General features: G+C 40.5%; 1 protein-coding gene across 1 annotated transcript in view; it reads left to right on the forward strand.

Annotated features, from left to right (window-relative positions):
* LOC131462432 (neuropilin-1a-like) overlaps window positions 1–17,560 on the forward strand; it is a 79,636-nt gene that overhangs the window by 39,503 nt on the left and 22,573 nt on the right. Inside the window, exons 5-6 of the mRNA XM_058633659.1 lie at window positions 3,622–3,792; window positions 9,368–9,534. Of these exons, the coding sequence (XP_058489642.1) occupies window positions 3,622–3,792; window positions 9,368–9,534 (338 nt within the window). The remainder of the gene's footprint in view (window positions 1–3,621; window positions 3,793–9,367; window positions 9,535–17,560) is intronic.

Genomic DNA, 17,560 nt, shown 5'->3' on the forward strand with positions numbered 1-17,560 from the left:
GAAGAAGAAAAATGTCATCAACACAGAATATGAAGCTGCAAATAAACGTAGGAGACATGGAGGCGGCAAGAAGAAATTGGATTTTTGTGGAAGATGAAGGAGCGAACATGAAGGGTGAAGATGGTGGAGGGAGGGAGGGAGGGAGGGATGAGAGAAGAAGGATGAGCGCAGCCTTTTCCCTGACAGAGATACAGACGTAGCCCTGCCTGAGGTGAGAGGGAGGGGAAGAAAGGATGGATGGATGGCTCCCCTGCAGGTGGAGAGATGGAGACGCGGGAGAAAAAAAGTTGATGAAGATGAGGGATGAAGAAAGCAGGGGCAGAAAAGGAAAACTGTGGAGTTTCCTGATGTCATTTTCAGACATTGCCAGAACAGGAAGCCCAGTACTCACTCACTCATTCACTCACTGGTGAATGAATACATCTTCACAGCGTGCTCATTGTTCCTCCCTCTCTCTCACACACACACAAGTGATGGACACATGAGCTCCTCTTCCTCCTCCGCTCCTCAGCTTCCATTGTTGTCTAATTATCCGCACGGCGTGAACATAATGGCGAGCGCTGCGTACCTGTGCGCGGCTGACAGGATGCCCACGACACTCACTGCTGTGCCCACAGCTTTGTCTCAATCCTGGAGACTGGCAGGAGGAAGGGAGGGACAGAGGGACTGGCACAGGTACACGGACAATGGCTCACTTTAAAGACGTGCCAGGGAACATGAACACATGATCTGTGTGTGTGTGTTTGCATGAATGCACGTGTAATGATGTGTGGTGGGCCTTGTGTTCCTGTGTTTGCTGAGTGAAAGTGTGAGTCAGTGCAGATAACAAAGCATCACTGCAGCAAGGTGAAGACCAGGATGTCTTCTTCTTTCTTTTTTTTTAATCCCATCAAACGCTTTCCAAAAAATGTTCAAACGTCTCCCAGCATGCACTGCTGCTGATGCAAATCATGTCTTCACAGAGGAGGTGTCAGCTCCTCTTACGGGATGTAATCCAACAAACAAATATCAAGGGTTTTATGTTTGAATTCTGTTTTTCACAAACAACCAACTGTTTATTGTTATTATTCCCCCCGTTTTTCATTTTTGTTCTGATAGATGTGGTAAAATAAAAAAGGGTCTCATGAATATCATAACTAGCGAGTGTTTCTGCAGAACGTTCTTTTCATCGTTTTATCAAAAACATACTTGTCGTAAACAGCAGACACACTTTGATTAAAGTTCAAAGAGAAAATAAACGATAAAGACGTTCAGTGTAATTTTATTTGTTTTATTGTTTTGTATTGAACATAATAAAGACGGTATTTTACATTAAGTCAGTAATTCACTAAGTGAAAACACTTATTGTCAGTGAAGAGCAAAACAGAAGAAGAAAAGAAGAAGAAAACCATATTTAATCTCACTTAATATGAATGAAATACTTGAAAACTGTGTGAAACAGCTCCAGCAGATTTTATTAAACAAAATGCTTAACTTGTAATACAAGTACATCATGAACAGGATTCCCAGACATATCTACTACAGCAAGTGTTGGTAGACGTGTTCAGGGTCGGTGTCTTGGCTCGTGTACGAAGTTTCGAGCAGATCGGTCAAAGTTCGGCGAAGTTACAGGGCACTTCCTGTTTCGTGGCAGATGGTTGAAATTCGCCAAATTCCGGTTTCTGCGGTCACACCCCTTTTAATATGCAAGACTTTTTGGTAACTTTTCATCTTTGATGTGTTCAGCACAAAATGATGTTTGTTTTTTTATGTCGGTATGATTATCATGCTCAGGCGAATAATTTCATTTATAAAATGTACAAATCGCCAAAATGAACACCAGATTCAAAATGGCCGACTTCCTGTTGAGTTGAGGCCATGGTGCCAATCGTCTTAGGCTGTTACATGTTTTCCACCAAGTTTTATACAATTTGGTGCAACTTAGTCTCAGCTTTGTGCTACCAGGAGTCACCTTTTGGGGCGCTACTGAGCCATTTTGCACCACTTTTACATATTCTGCATATTTTATCAAAATGTTTCACTGGTTCTGATTTGGGTGCCAATTTTTGTCCATTTTCCCCAACGTTTAATACCTCGAAAATATGATAATTTCAGAAGAAAATAAGAATTCCAATAGGTCCCTCACATCACTGTGTGAGCGCTTGGGCCCTAATATTGTGTGTGTGTGTGTGTGTGTGTCTGGTATTCCTTATGTTGTGGGGACCTAATTCTGTTTATACAGTCACATTATGCATACTATTACTACATTTTAAGGTGAAGACATGTTTTAAAGTTAGATTAAGGTCAGTGTCAGGGTTAGGATTAGGTCAGTAGCAATTATAGTTAAGGTTAATCTCCAGGAAATTAATGTAACTCTGAAGTAATGGAAATCAGTGTGTGTGTGTGTGTGTTTGCGTATACGACAGCGATGAGTCAGCTGGTTAACATATGTGATCAGCGGCTTTCAGTGGGATTAAGAATTATCAGAGGATCCTTTAAGCATCATTTTTTATTTTCACAGCTCCATATTTTGTGACCTAGAGCTCCAGCTCGGTTCCAGTCTGTGCACATTAAACATAAACATGTGCAAAACCTGAAAAGTTTTTTTCCAAAAAAAAACAAAAAACAAGGGTCATGTTCAAAATGACACCATTCAACACCATGTGAGGGAAAAGTTGCACAACAAGTGGAAACACAGAACATGTCATCTCAAGGCCACCGTACAAACCGCAGTGTAATCTGTCACAGATTCACAGACACATACTTGAAACTGTAACTGATAAATTTAATCCACCAGACTCCTCTGCTATCACGTTATTCGCCCCAAGGCTGGAAATCTTGGTAAAAAAAAGTGTAATATCTATAATTTCGTTCTGAAGCGAACGTTCCCTCCTTTAGTCGTGGAGAGGCTTCAGATATCAGAGTATCGCCATGAAACAGAAGGCGCAGTGAGCGCGGCTTTGTCTCCCACTGATAAGGACAGGATGAAATGAGCAGCAAACTGTGGGCAGGCAGAGACGTCGGCGTTCAGCCTGTCGCTGTTCACTGCTCATAAAGAAGACAATCATGTTGTTACAGGAGATTTGAGCCCCAGTTTGTGCTTCTCTCTGTTTTATCATTACATGTGAGTGTGGAGCAAAGCTCCGCATGTTCTTTCATGAAAGATAAACCCAGAGAGGCTTTCACATTTACATTATGGCTTTAACTAACTTTAAATCTCTTTTATTCTTTATCGGACGGATTTTATTTAGAGTTTTTAATTGAACTTCCAGGATTCAAAGCTGTGAATGTGAAAACTAACTGGATAATAAAAGAGTGTTTGGACAATAAGTGTCGATACAACACGGGGAGATGAGGTGTCTGTGTTACCTGTCATCTCACCTTTATTCCTGTCTCTGCGTCACATCACTGATGAGAGGTGAGACACTGGAGATCGCTTTCGTGTTCTCACCTCAGATGGATGGATACTGGAAAGCAGATAAATAAATAAATAATAACTAACTAGCGTGTGTGCAGAAATAACTCTAACTCATTCAAACTTTACAACTGCTTAAAAAGCTCAAAGTCAGTGTAAAAGTAAAAGGCAGTGAAAGAATAACGAGTAATTGTCGCTGACGTTCTCCTTTTGTCTCTGTTCCACAGTGGGCCCCCACATTGGCAGATACTGTGGACAGACCTCACCGGGCCGTGTGATCTCCTACACCGGCATCCTGTCCATGACCATCACGACTGACAGCGCCATCGCCAAAGAGGGATTCTCCGCCAACTACACCATCCGTGAGAGGAACCTCCCCCCGGGACACGAGGACGAGGGTGAGCAGCTGCATGAGCCATGATGGTGGTGGTGCTGATGGTGGTGGTGGAGGAAGTGAGGATGGTTCTGATGTCATCTGACTTGACTTTATTTTAACATTAAAATACAGTGGTGTAAATAGGCCGAGCTTTTCACGGGAGGCAGATTTATTCTCAAGAAGATAATTTGCTCTCTCATCATCCTCCTCTTCCTCACATATACTTCACACACTGGTGTAGTGAAATTAGATTAAGATGGAGCGAGAGATAAGGTGACTACACACGTCTACACACTCCAGTAAAAGTTCCTCAGCTCCACTATGATCACATACCCCGGTTTCTATCCATTTTCTACCACTTTATCCTCCTCCACATATAGCGACAAACCACCATTCAACCATCCACTCTCACACCTACGGTTAATATAGAGTGTCCCATTTACCTAATCCCCATATTGAGAACCCGGAGAAAACCCATGCACACACAAAACTTGCAAACAAGTACCACCAGATGAACCACAGTTTGAGAACCATGGCTGTAAACTGTACACATCATAAAACTGGTTTGACTTACGTTTGTGGTTTGGTACCCAGAGGACACTAAACGACCTTTGTCCTCTGACCTTCATGTTGTTTCATGTTTCCAATGGATTCGTCTTTAGTTACAACTTAGAGGCAAAGACTTTTTGAAGGAAGGAAGTTGTGTCATGGATTTATAAAATGGGGCAAATCCCAAATATGTTGCTATTGATAGTATCAGTGAAATGTTTGCAGACAGTTTTTCTGTAATACAATAGTGACCACAGTCTAAATATGGAGCCAGACAAAAACATTGTCTGACTGTACCACCGATAACTCACAGAGAATGTCCACATTATGACTCAGCACTGACTTTCTAGCCTAACTTGCACTAGAAATCTAGAAAAAATATAATTATAATAATAATAATCTAAAATTCTTTATTTTAAAATATGCACTGTTTCTGATTGGGCTGTTACATCGACCCATCTATTGTCATCTGCAGTATAAAACCACATGAAGCGACTGTTTTAACATTCATCTCTCTTGAGCTTTTTAAAATATCTGATTTAGGATTTTTAATCTAATCTCAAAGATCAAACGCTGAATTAAAACTGTGATTCACTCGGATAAAGAAATATAGTTTCATCTGTTTGATCTCCTTATAAATCTTATCTCATGTCGAGCGGCGCGTACATTTGGCGGATGTTGATATCATCACCAGATGGAGCTTTCCTCCTCTATTTTTTTTGTTCTATACATTCTTTTTTTCCCTGCTGTGTGTGTGTGTGTGTGTGTGTGTGTGTGTGTGTGTGTGTGTGTGTGTGTTCATGTCCACACGGTCTTCAACATTCTTTAAAGCCATCTGTCCGCCCGCCTCAGCTGACTGTATGAAAAGACCTGTAGAGGTTTAAGTTATGCTGCTGCGTATGGTTGTTGAACTCTGGTGACCTCGACCTCAGTCACCTCCTTGTTCAGGAATGTGAGTGTGTGCAGAGGTGAGTCACACCGAGAAAATGGACATAAATCCAGTTTTAAACTGATATTTAAAAACAGAGACTATACTGTGATGTGGAGGTGACTTCAGGAAGTTACCAGTGCAGTGTTTATGCAAACGATGCTAATTTTGCTCATCACAGACCCTGTAGCATCACTATTCACTATTCTATTCATTTGTAGAGCCTAAACAAAGGGAATCTCTAACATAAACCATTCCCAGTTAATGCCTAACCTTAACTTTACCATCACCAGTTCCTTAGAAATGAGTTTCTGCCTCATTGGGATCAGGTTTTTGTGTCCATGAGGACTACTGGTCCTGACAGGGTCAGTGTTTATGCCAGAAAATGAGGGAACAAACACATTCAAAGAGAAAGACAATTACTCTTGCCTTCAGACCCCCAGCTAAGCGCAGCAGATTGAATTAAAGCCTCTCAACAGACCAAATCTTATTGTCTTTTCTTCTTTTATGCAAACCACTGGTGCCATAAACCGGTGATTTGCAGCCACAGCACCGGGGGGGGGGCATTGGTACCGTATGGGTTTGCTGTGGAAGACGTGGAAGGTGGAGATAAAATAGCTCCACTAATCTGAAAATAGCAATTATATTCTGATTAGAAAAATCCATGATGTCCACATACTGAGTCAGCAGTAACTCCGGTAACTTCATGGATGAACTCGTACCACCATCTGAGAAGAGTCTGGACTGAGATCGTCTTGTGTGCAGTGAGGGCAGAATGAGACGGAATCCACTGGAGGTCGACGTAGACGAGAAGGTGCATGGATCTGAATGGCAGAGTCCGTGGGTGCAGACACAGAAGTCACTCGATCAGGGCTGGAATTGGCAGTCGGTGGAGGTCTGTGAGCAGTGGCGTGATCTGTGCTCTTTTAGGTTTGTTCTGGATCATTTGCAGTGTTTTCATTGTTCATGAAGGGAGACCCACCAGAAGGCTTTGCAGTACTGGGAGATAACCATGGTCTGTACATAGAGTTGGGTCAAATGAGGCAAGTAGGAAGAGAAATTGGGACATTAGTTGATTAATGGTTGAAACAAAAAAGACAAATTGATGTTAATTTGACTCAGAAATGTGTAAAAGTTACATATAAAGCTCATTCAGTGCTCCCTATTTTATTCAAATGAACACATCTGGAAGATGTTGGAGCTTTAGCTCTGACTGGACTACACAGTTGCATCTGCCAAAAATGCTCATCAAACTCTTTTTTTCCAACCAATTTCTGCTTTCAGCTTCTTTAAACGCTCAGAGATGATTTCCATTCAGACAGAATATTATAATATTATAACTAATAACCACAGCGGGATCAAACTCCTGCTGTGGTGGTGAATTTATGGTTTTCTGTCGCTGCGTCCTGCCATCGCCATCAGAAACGGCCTCCAGCCGAGCCTTTGATCGGCTGAGCTGTTGGTGAGGTCACCAGTTAATGCCCTCTCTTTCCTGTCTGTGTGGAAAGGTAGAAAGATGGGGTTGGAGTTTGTTCCCCGCGCCTGCGGTGAGCAGTGACATGGTGGTCAGGTCATGAATAAAAATGAGAATAAACCCAGAGAGACGTTGGTGGAACTGAGCAGAGAAGAAAAACATAAAGTTTGTTTCTTTTCTTACTGTTTTGATAGTGAAACGTTTAGAGCAAGGATCTACTTATGAGTGAAGTCCTGTATTTGAAGAGTTGAGCCAAAAAGTTGGAGGAAATACTGATGACGAGCATAAAATCCAACTTCCTGTGTGTGTTTTTTTTTTTAAATGATGTTGTAAGAAGACACTCCCTGATTTATTTGAGGAACGAAATTATTTAAGTGTGTTTGTGTCAGACCATACCACATACCCCACCCCCCCAACAACACACACACACACACACACACACACACACACACACACACGTTTCCCTTTGTGTCCCTGCATCACTTCCTTTCCTTCCCCAGACTCCCTGCTGTTAGAGGGTGGACGTCTCCTCCTCGGAGATACAGCCGTGTTACTCACAGAATGTTTCTAGATAGTGTTTTTAAATACACGAGAATCACCAAATGTGTATTTCATGTTCATTGTGTTTGTGTGTTCAAAGTTTTTATCGGCCTTTATGGGAGTTTTTATTGGTCTTAAAACAAATCCATTGACTCTCTTTTATATTTAATCCTCTTGTAATTTAACAAGGATTATTTTTTATTCTAGACCCTCTGTAGTTAAGACGTATAGAACTCAAAGTTTAAGAGAGACACAGTGGAAAATAAAATCAAGATTCTTTTTTTTTTTTTTACAATTTCAGTGATAGAAGCGCACACGTTTAAACAGCTTAAAGAATCTGCCTGAAAATAACTGGAATCATAAAACTACTACTATTCATATGTCACAGAAGCCGTAAATCACTCAAAAATAATGACAAAAAAATGTGATTATTAGTCTTTGTTATTAGTAAGTTGAAGGAAAAATGATAAAATTAAATTAAACAATGTCAGGGCCCATCTTCTAAAATGTGTTTTTATGGTTTTTCAAGTGTATTTAGTTTTTGCTTTTCATTAAAAATATAAAAAAACTATTTATAATTGAAATAATATAGCAAACGGAGAGAATCAATGGTTGCAGCCATGTGTATCAGGGTGGTTGGAAGGTTTCTACATGTTGTATTTAAAATAAATGTAAAGATATTTGACGTGGCGACAAAGTCATGGTAAAGTGAGCAGCCTGTAAACACAGAAGCTGACCCCCACACCGACGGCTCAGCAGGGAGCTCAGACGACCACTTTACAATGTCTGGACGACGCTCTAATCACAGCGCTCACAGGGTCACAGACACGTGTTTACGACTCTTAACTGGAGGAGTTTCCTCCGGAGCATTCATTCAGTCATTAGTCATTCATTCATTCATTCATTCAGTCATTAGCAGCAAAAAAAAAAGAGAAGTTAGGGCATGAATCACCAACATTCAGTTCCCTCACTTAACTTTGTGTGAAACAGGATTTTAAAACTGATATTAAAGGGGCAGTTAGTGCGATTGCATTAACAACATAAAACAGCAGCAGCCCAATCACTGCATCATCATCTCTCTGTAGTGTGGACTGTAAAAGTTATTGATGTATGGAGTTTCCACGCTGAGATGACATCATGAACAGAGATGAAACAAAAAAAGAAAGAAAAAAAAAAGATCAAGTGAGGTGGAAAGAGTACTGACATATTCTACTCAAGTAAAAGTATTTTGATCACATTTTAACAAGTAAAAGTACTGGTCTAAAAATGTACTCAAGTTAAGTAAAAAAGTAACTTGTTTAAAATGAGTAAAAGTTACTTAGTTACTTTTTTAACAAGGTTCTTTCTTGTGTCGTGCAAAAAGGACAAGGGAACACAAATCTCACGTTAATTGTTTTTAATTAAAGGCAAACCTTTACAAATTAAAGCGTGACAAAATATGCAAACACATAATGATGTGTTTGCATATATCAGTATCAGTATTAGTATCAGTATTATCTTAATGCCAATTCACCTGTCCTCGTCGTTCACCTGTCCTCGTCGTTCACCTGTCCTCATCATTCACCTGTCCTCATCATTCACTTGTCCTCATCTTTCACCTGTCCTCGTCATTCACCCGTCCTCATCATTCACCTGTCCTCATCATTCACTTGTCCTTGTCATTCACCTGTCCTCGTTATTCACCTGTCCCCGTCATTCCCCTGTCCTCATCGTTCACCTGTCCCCATCATTCCCCTGTCCTCATCATTCACCTGTCCTCATTGTTTACCTATCCTCGTCATTCACCTCTCCTCATCATTCACATGTCCGCTGCAGTGTGACTGGATGTGGTACGATAAGATAAGATAAGATGACATACAATATGATAATATTCCCTTATTGCTCCCACAAAAAGGGAAATTTGTTGCGTTACAGCAACAAAAAGGAGAGGAAAAAAAGACCAGAAAACATGAGCGATAAAATGAACATTGAATGTAAACTTAAGGGAACATAAATATTAGTAATAGAAATACAAGATCAATATTAAAACAGCATAAACTACTGTTTTTATAAATAGAAGCTGCAAAAATGGATGTTACATTGACTTGTTATGTGTTTTTTTGCCAGATTTCGCTTGTATGGAGCCTCTGGGGATGGAGTCAGGAGAAATCTCTTCAGATCAGATCACTGCCTCCTCCCAGTACAACTCCAACTGGTCGCCCGAACGCTCGCGTCTCAACTACGCGGAGAACGGCTGGACGCCGTCGGACGACACCATCAAGGAGTGGATACAGGTCGGTCAAGTCTGGTGTTTGTTTGTTTGTTTGTATGTTTGTTTGTTTGTTGACGTCCAGCTACAGCTCCAGTCAGGGACTGATCTTGAAATATGTGTTGTCTAAGGTTTGTACCTCGACATTTGTCATCATCGTGAAATCTGCCGTCCCTGAAAGCAGAAACTGGAGCAACCTGCTATTTCAAATTATCCAAACATATCCATTATCTCTCTCTCTCTCTGGAAGATTGACACAGGTTATTAGTGCTGTGGCAAAAACGCCCATCATTATAGTCCAATTCATTTAAACTACATGCTACAAAACCATAAATATAGGCTTCTGTTGTCTTCCTTAGAAGCTGCGTCCTGATATTTTCGTGACATTATTCAGAGTCTGTATGGAAATGTCTTCCAAAGTGGAGTGGATGTTTTCTGGACCTTTTCCTGTTAAACCCCCATGTCCAATTTCTGAAAATAATATCAGGCATGAGCCCTTGAGAGATGAACATGATGAAAGTAAATCTCTAATATTGAGCTTGAGACAAAGTACAGCGAATTCCAAGGATTACTAATATTGTTGTGTCATGTTCTATTCATACGCAAGATTATTTTTTAATATAATCTAAAGAAGTCCAATCATTTGGGAAAAACAACTATTTTGTAGGCATACCACATTACGTCATCATGATATCACAGTAACAGTATTAAAATAATATTCTGCAGCATTTCAAAGTAAAAGTGTGTTTGTTTTGATGTGGACTGACACATTCTCCACAATAAAAGCATATTTCGTACGAGGCAGAATAACTCTATATTTAAAACGAGTGTGCAGTTAATGTGCTCTGGTCCAGTTTTTATTTTTACATTTATTTTGTTGTTCTTACTCATTTCACAAGGGTGAAAGTGTATATTTTAATATGATAAAAGAGATTTATTTAGCCATTTAGTTTTTTCTGCAGCAGCACTGGCCTGTTTGTGTAGCTGCAGTGTTTACTGAAGGGGATTAAAAAAGATAATTCTGACACAGAGAGCTGAAGGGAAGAGTGTGGTCGATTTTAAACTGACAGGAAAATAAATGCAGTTACTCCAGAGAGTCTAGGCTGGACCAAAGAAAACAGATTCCCCTCCTCCTCCTCCTCCTCCTCCTCCTCCTCCTCCTCCTCCAGTAGCAAGGTGCGGCCGGAGCCCGCGACTGTCCCATTGTCCGGGACAGGAACTCATACAGGAAACTCTCAGTGGCCCTCACAGTAAGAAGAGGCCGTCACTTCCTTCCTGAGGGGTTACAACAGGAAGCAGCCAGAGAGACGGCCTCAGTGTTGATTAGTATGAGTGGCTCTCTATTGTCTGTCTGGGGACTTCTTTTAGCACAGATGAACCCTCGGGGATATGACGACATGCAGGACAGAGCAGCTCTGAGTGCAGTTTGTGTAAATGGTGAGAAAGTTGCAGAGGAAAGGACCACGTAGTGGAAAAGTGTGGAAAACTATAAAAATGCTTATAAATGGGATCCTAATTTGCAAAATTTGGCTGAGCCCCTTGAAAACGAGACGATACATCTCCAGGGGTAAACCTTCCAAAAAGAAAATCCCGCCAATGTTACAAATAAGGGATAATTTAGCTCATTTTAAAGAGAATATACAGTGATATCTAGATGAAGATGAACAAATACACACACATACAATACAGGGTTCACTCAGTCATAACATAAATACTAGATAATACACCCGCTCAGGAGCACTGCTTTGTTTTTGAGCTGCTAACGTGCAGTGAGCATTGTAACTGCAGGATATTTAAATGTGTACAGATGGGGTGAAAATAAGGGGCGTCCATTCATTTTCTTTTTTTACGAGTAGTTTGTTTCAGCCAAGTTCGTGTCATGGCAAAGGAATGATTTATTCATTTATTAGCATATTTCTTCATTTAGGTTTTGGGTAACGTGCTTTTATTAGTGTTTTGATCAATAAATTCATCGTCTTTAACGCGACATCCCCGCTGACGTGGCCCCTTAATGACATTTCACTGCAAACAGTAGTGGCCCCTGTGTTTCGCGTGTTTCCGTTGCATTGCTGTGATTTGATTAAACCGTATTGAGAGGTTTTAATCAAATATGGCTGAGAAATCATCTGACACAGCGTGTTTTTGCCTCCTCGGCGAGATTTTCACGAGCGCCATTTCACATAAAGTGCCAGTTTATAAAAGAATCACAAAGCAACTGACAGACACAGTGAAAATGAGGCTTTTTGCATGCTTTTAAACCCTCGCACTGGCAGTTTACAGCCAGCGAACATTGTTCACTGAATTTACGGCAGCAGCGGCTTGACGAGTCCCCCAAGAACTCCTCTCTAATGCAGAAGCTTTTTTGTTTGCTGTTTAATTTTATTTATTCCCTGAAAACTACCGGATATGTTTCCGCTTCAGTTACAAGAGAAGTGAACATTTATTTCTTCACAATATACAAAAAGATGGTGAGCTAATAGATCTGGAACAGTTTCTGCAAAACTGTCTTAGGCCTGGTTCATACTTTCCACATGTGTGTGTTCAGAAGTTCACTATTATTGGCTAATGAGGAACAAATACCATATTTTCTTCCAGATGTTGCTACAGAGCCTCATTTGACTTTTTAACATGAGAATTGTCAGTCTCACGCCGTTTTTGCTCTATGGTTTGTGCACACTCTTGTTTTGCTTAACCAAAGCTTTATTGTCAGCACGTCCTGAAGAAACAGCAGACCATCCCCCTGCCACTGTGATTTATACCATCAGAAGCAGCACTGCTGCTGCTGCTGCTGCTGCTGCTGCTGCTGCTGCCGCCTGCCCTCCGACTCAAGCATCTGAGTTATGACTGGTGTTTTTTTTTTTTTTATGAGGAGAATACTCCACTTTATTTGATTAAGTGTGGTGCGTGGCCAAGTTTCGCACAGCATGGTTTTTGCCTCGCGGCTCTCCATCCGTCTTATTTGAAGAGAAAATTATGACTTAGTTAATTCTTTGCGTGTCTGCCTCCTCCGCTGCAAACACCTCTATTATTCATTTAAAGGCATTTATATTTTATCGACGCTATTTTCAGGTTACTATTCATAAGCGTTGTCGACTGTGATGTTACTCATGGCAACTGGGATGGCAGCAGACAGTGAGGTCGTTGTCTTGCTTTATAGTAAACCTGTAATCATATTTTTATATCACTGTAGTGGCTTGTTTTATCACCGCACTAAATATTTATACGGTAATGGAAAACCTATATTTATACATATATATATAGTTTATAGATTGATCTGTACTTGCATTTATAAATAATTCAAAAGTAGGTAGAATTATGATCTTAAACCTCTCAAATAATCTGATCAGATTAAACCAGGTATTTTTAAACTCTGTTTATTTTTGAACGTGTCTAAAAATGGCCAGTAGGTGCATCTTTAAACTGACTTGTTATTGAAAACCATGGTGTAAGCCCAGGAAAGGCTTCCTTCCCTCCTGACTTCAGGTATTTATAGACGCCCCGCCACCAGGAAGAGCTCGGCGTTGAGCATCTGGAAAACACATTTGGATCTTGTGTGAGCGGTTTACGTTGTAGGAGGAAACTGCGAGACAAAGGATCCGACGGAGAGGGTTTATTAAGGGCCTCACGATCCAGAGCAGACCCTGAGAGTAAGGTTACCTTGCAAACACTGTGACTATCAATAACTACGAGGGGGGGACTCCCTCTCTGTGCTAATTATAAATCTGCTTTCCAAATTAACGAGGGAGGTGGAAGTAAAAAGGTAGCGAAATATGACTTAAATGTCATTTATCACGGACAATAAAACCCCAAAGCAAAGTAGCTCTAATTAGCATTGGGCTAATTTTGGATTAAAGCTTCAACAACATATATATTTATTTTTTTTAAATGAGAGAAAATAAAATCATCACCATTTTTTGACATTTTGTAATGAGGTTGTAAGAGTCCTGCGGTCACAAAGGTCACTCATTAGATGGAAGTAATCATGTGAAAACTTCAACATGGGCGTGTTTGACATTTTTGGTAATTGGTCATTTTAAATTTGTTTATGAAATTATTATAAATGTCTTTCCACCACATTTCAGAGGCGTCTGAAACGTGTATTCTCTTGAATGGCCTTTAGGGGGTGACACTGCTGGTCAGGTCAGGACTTCTTCAATATAGCATGATGTCCATTTTGGAAATCATCAGTCAAATACGCTATAAAGCAGGGTTTGCTCTCGGGCAGTGGTCTCCAATTTGCGGCTCGTGGGCCATATGCGGCCCCCTCAGTCGATTGTATGCGGCCATCCTCCAAGTAAACACAGCATGAGTGTGTTACTTTCTTAGCATTGGCATGGAAAGTGAACAATATTTGCAATAATAATTCATTAGGTTGTATTTATTACATTAAACATTAAAGGTAAAATTATATATAAGTTAGAGTAGTGTTTTAAAGGGTAAACCCCTTTTTTCAGGTGTAAACCAGTGTATATGGGTATTTAGTGATGTTATTTGTTGATCCAAATCAGACCACGCCCCCTGCACTGCCACTCACTCAGCTCTCGGCCCACTTCTTGGTATTTTTCAAGATCAGTCATTGGGCGGAGTTAGCCGTGGTTTAGTTACCCGTTAATTGCATTGTCTAAATATTCTTATTGATTTAATTTTCGATTATATTTTACTGCTTTGACCAGACTAGAAGTTCACTGGCCCCCAGGTCTTTTGAGTTTGAGGCCCCTGCTCTAGGGTGTGGCTATGACATCATCCACCTGGCCTTCAGTAGCCCCACCCTCTCATTCAAACATGGTTTCTTAGGTCTAAAAAAAAACATGTTTTATCATGTTTAACATGTTTTATAACACACATTCGAATTGCTGGAAAAAACTGTGATATAACATTTGTGATGGAATAATTTGACCTTAAAACAAAGAACTAAAATAACCACCCTTACAAATCCAGAGATACATACAGTGTATGTCGTCCACTGCGTCCCCAGGAGACGAAAACAAATGAGAAGTGACTAACTGAAGTTCTTTGTCCGACTATCACCACTGGAGCAGTATCCTGTTTTGGCAGGAAGTAGCACCGTTGTTGTTGTTTTGTGGTGTGTTTTTTTTTTTTTTTTTCAAATCTCATTTAGCCACATTTAAACTGAAATATGTCCCCTTCCTGCATTCTGTCCCCTTCATTAAAAAGCTCTAAGTGTGACTCTTTTCTGTGGCATGAATGAAGGCACTGCCAAGTGTTGAGTAATTAGAAGATGGAAGAGCAATTAGCCTCCGAGGAAGAGTGTGGAGAACGGAGCGCTGAGTGGCTGTATTGACTGTGATGCCTGGCCAACAGTTTACTGTAAACGCTGAGCTTTTTTCCCTGTTGCGGCGTCCGCAGATACATTGTACTTGAACCAAAGATAAACACTGGACCTGTTAAAACTTTGTGTTTATCCAAACCTAACCACCGTCATCATCCATTGACCGCGTTGCTACTGTGCTTCTGGGCTTCCTACACTGGCTGAAGCTGTGAGCTGTCTAAATTGATTTTAGAATTTTATTGCTCACTTTTAAGGCCTTTAAAACGACGTCGCTCCAGAAAACCTCTGTGATTTATTGACCTGGTATGTGTCGTCTGGACCATTGAGATCCACGGACTGAGCCCTGCTGATGACTCCCAGTCACAGTTGGTGACAAAGGGGAACACTTCTTCTGATTTATGCTCGCAGGACATTTTTAAAACGTGCCAAGTGACAGAAATGGACAGAAAACAGTGTTGCTCAACACTTTTGTCTCATGTCAAAACCACCATATTTGATCACTGGTATTCTTCATGTCGATGTCATGTCTTTATCACTGGCACACTGACCACCTCCATTTCTTATGTTCCCTTTGTCGTATAAAAACAACTTCATATGTGCTTTTCTTTGTCAGAAATGAGGAAAAAGAAGCACATGTTTGCGTTACATAGATAGTATAAACACAGACACACGTAGACTTAGTTGTACTGAACAATTTGACATGGTTTTGACTCTTTTTTTTATCAGTAGCAAATCGACATGTGCTCCAGATTCAGTGACTTTGGAAGAACTATGACCTGGATAAATAAGAATCTACACAGACGGCCTTCCTTCGATACGTCTAGCGTGATTCATGAAATTGCCTTGAGGGAATCAATTCTACAAACTTGGCATAAACAAAATTTACTTGGACTCAATTTGATTGGCCAAAAGTCAAGGTTGCTGTGACCTTGCAAACCTTTTTGCCTTGGGAATAGTTTATGTTTAGAATGTCTCGAGAGAATCCTTTACTTAAAAAATGACTAAAATCTACCCCAAAGGTCAAACATCAAGGTCATGGCCGCCTCATAAAACATGATATTTTGCGGCTTGAATGAGTTTGCTCTTGTTCTTTATGCCTCGTCTGGTTTATTTTCTTCCTTTTCATAAAGCGCTGTCGTTGTTGTTGTTGTTGTTGTTGTCGTCTTAAAGTGATAAGTAACTGAAGATTATGATCCTCATTTACATAATGCTATACCATATGGCAACTCACTAAAGTCCCATTTTAAACAAAGCTCCCACTGTAAAGATTCTTTATTATTCTGTCTTGGCTTGTTTACACGGAGCAAACAAAGCTGGCACTTTGCCGCCGCATGATTTCAGATAACACGCGTGTGTTCTGGAATCAAAGGCGCGACGTGCAGAACAACGGCGTCAGAGTCCATTTACACAGATGTCATTTTGCCAAGCATTGAGAAAGAAACGTTACCTTGTTTATTCTTAAGTAGAGACACATAATTGTGTTTTTGTGTTGCCCAGACTCGGTATAGCGGCGACACTGGGTAGACAAAGTATAGGTGGTGAGTCATGAGTGGAAACCATTAATTTAGATGCACCAAAAGTTCCCTTTTTTGTTAGGAAATTATTGATGCAACAGGCCATTACTGCGCTTGATGCTGTAATTTAACAATACAAGTTCACTCGTTTTCCCACTACAACTTAAAATGCACGGTGTCTTTTGTCTCGTCCTGTTTGTGTATTGTTCGTCGGACAGATCTCATGGGAATTTAGATCAGAACAGAGCCGGGAACGACGGCGAGCCTGGTTTTCCCATGGGGTCCGTCTCCCTGTCAGTCACAGACCTGCGGGAATCTATTTTCTCCCGCTTTCCTGAATAAGCAACAGTGGGAAGAGTTAAAGGCCTCTTGTGTCTTCCCATGTACACTATCACAGCAGCAACATGGTCTCTATGGTAATATAATTACACGCCATATATTACACGAGCGTCCCACATACTGAAGGGGGCGAGTGTATTTCGGTACACAACTGATCGTTTCCAAACTCAACAAACAAGCACTTTTATTTGGTTTAAAGTGCAGTTAAATGGAGAGTATAAATGGGTTCCACCTCATTCTTCCATACGGTTTGGAGGAAGTTGATGCGATAATTATATGCAAAGCCACTATCAGTGAAGTATTCTTCGTTTCAGATAAGCCTTAGTATTTGGTGGACAGCCTTTTGATTGAAAGTAAGACTTCCTGTTATCAGCAGCGCTGCTCTCTTTGGTGATAAATATCCTTATCTATCTTTTTCTGTAAAAGCACTGTGAGCAGCGCCGTTTCTGGACGTAGTGAGATTAACAAAAAAAAAAAACGCCTCGTCCATCTTTTTTTTATCTTCTTTGGGATGTTTTACCCCTAGATCATAACTTTGTGGGAAAAGTCATGATGATGTGATAGTGTCAATATAATTTCTTCTTTCTTTCTTTAAAAAAGATTTGAGTCCTGGTCCGGGCGTTTCTCCTTGTGTGTGTGTGTGGGTTTTCTCCAGTTTCTGTCCCTACAGTTAGCTCCTCTGTGTCAAAACCATATTAAATCTGTACAAAAATAAGGATATTTACGCTGGAATTCCATTCTTAAAGTACCTGCGGAGTGAGATTCCTAATTTGTTCACAGTGCTGTTCCAACATAACCTCTAAACCCAGACGACTACAAAAACACACACATTTATATATTTACACTGATGGCCCACAGGTCTAGTCATTAGAGATTCGAGTGGACAGCCATAAAATTTGTCCTGCACT

The sequence above is a fragment of the Solea solea genome, chromosome 1 (assembly GCF_958295425.1).
Source record: "Solea solea chromosome 1, fSolSol10.1, whole genome shotgun sequence".
NCBI classification, from domain to species: Eukaryota; Metazoa; Chordata; class Actinopteri; order Pleuronectiformes; family Soleidae; genus Solea; species Solea solea.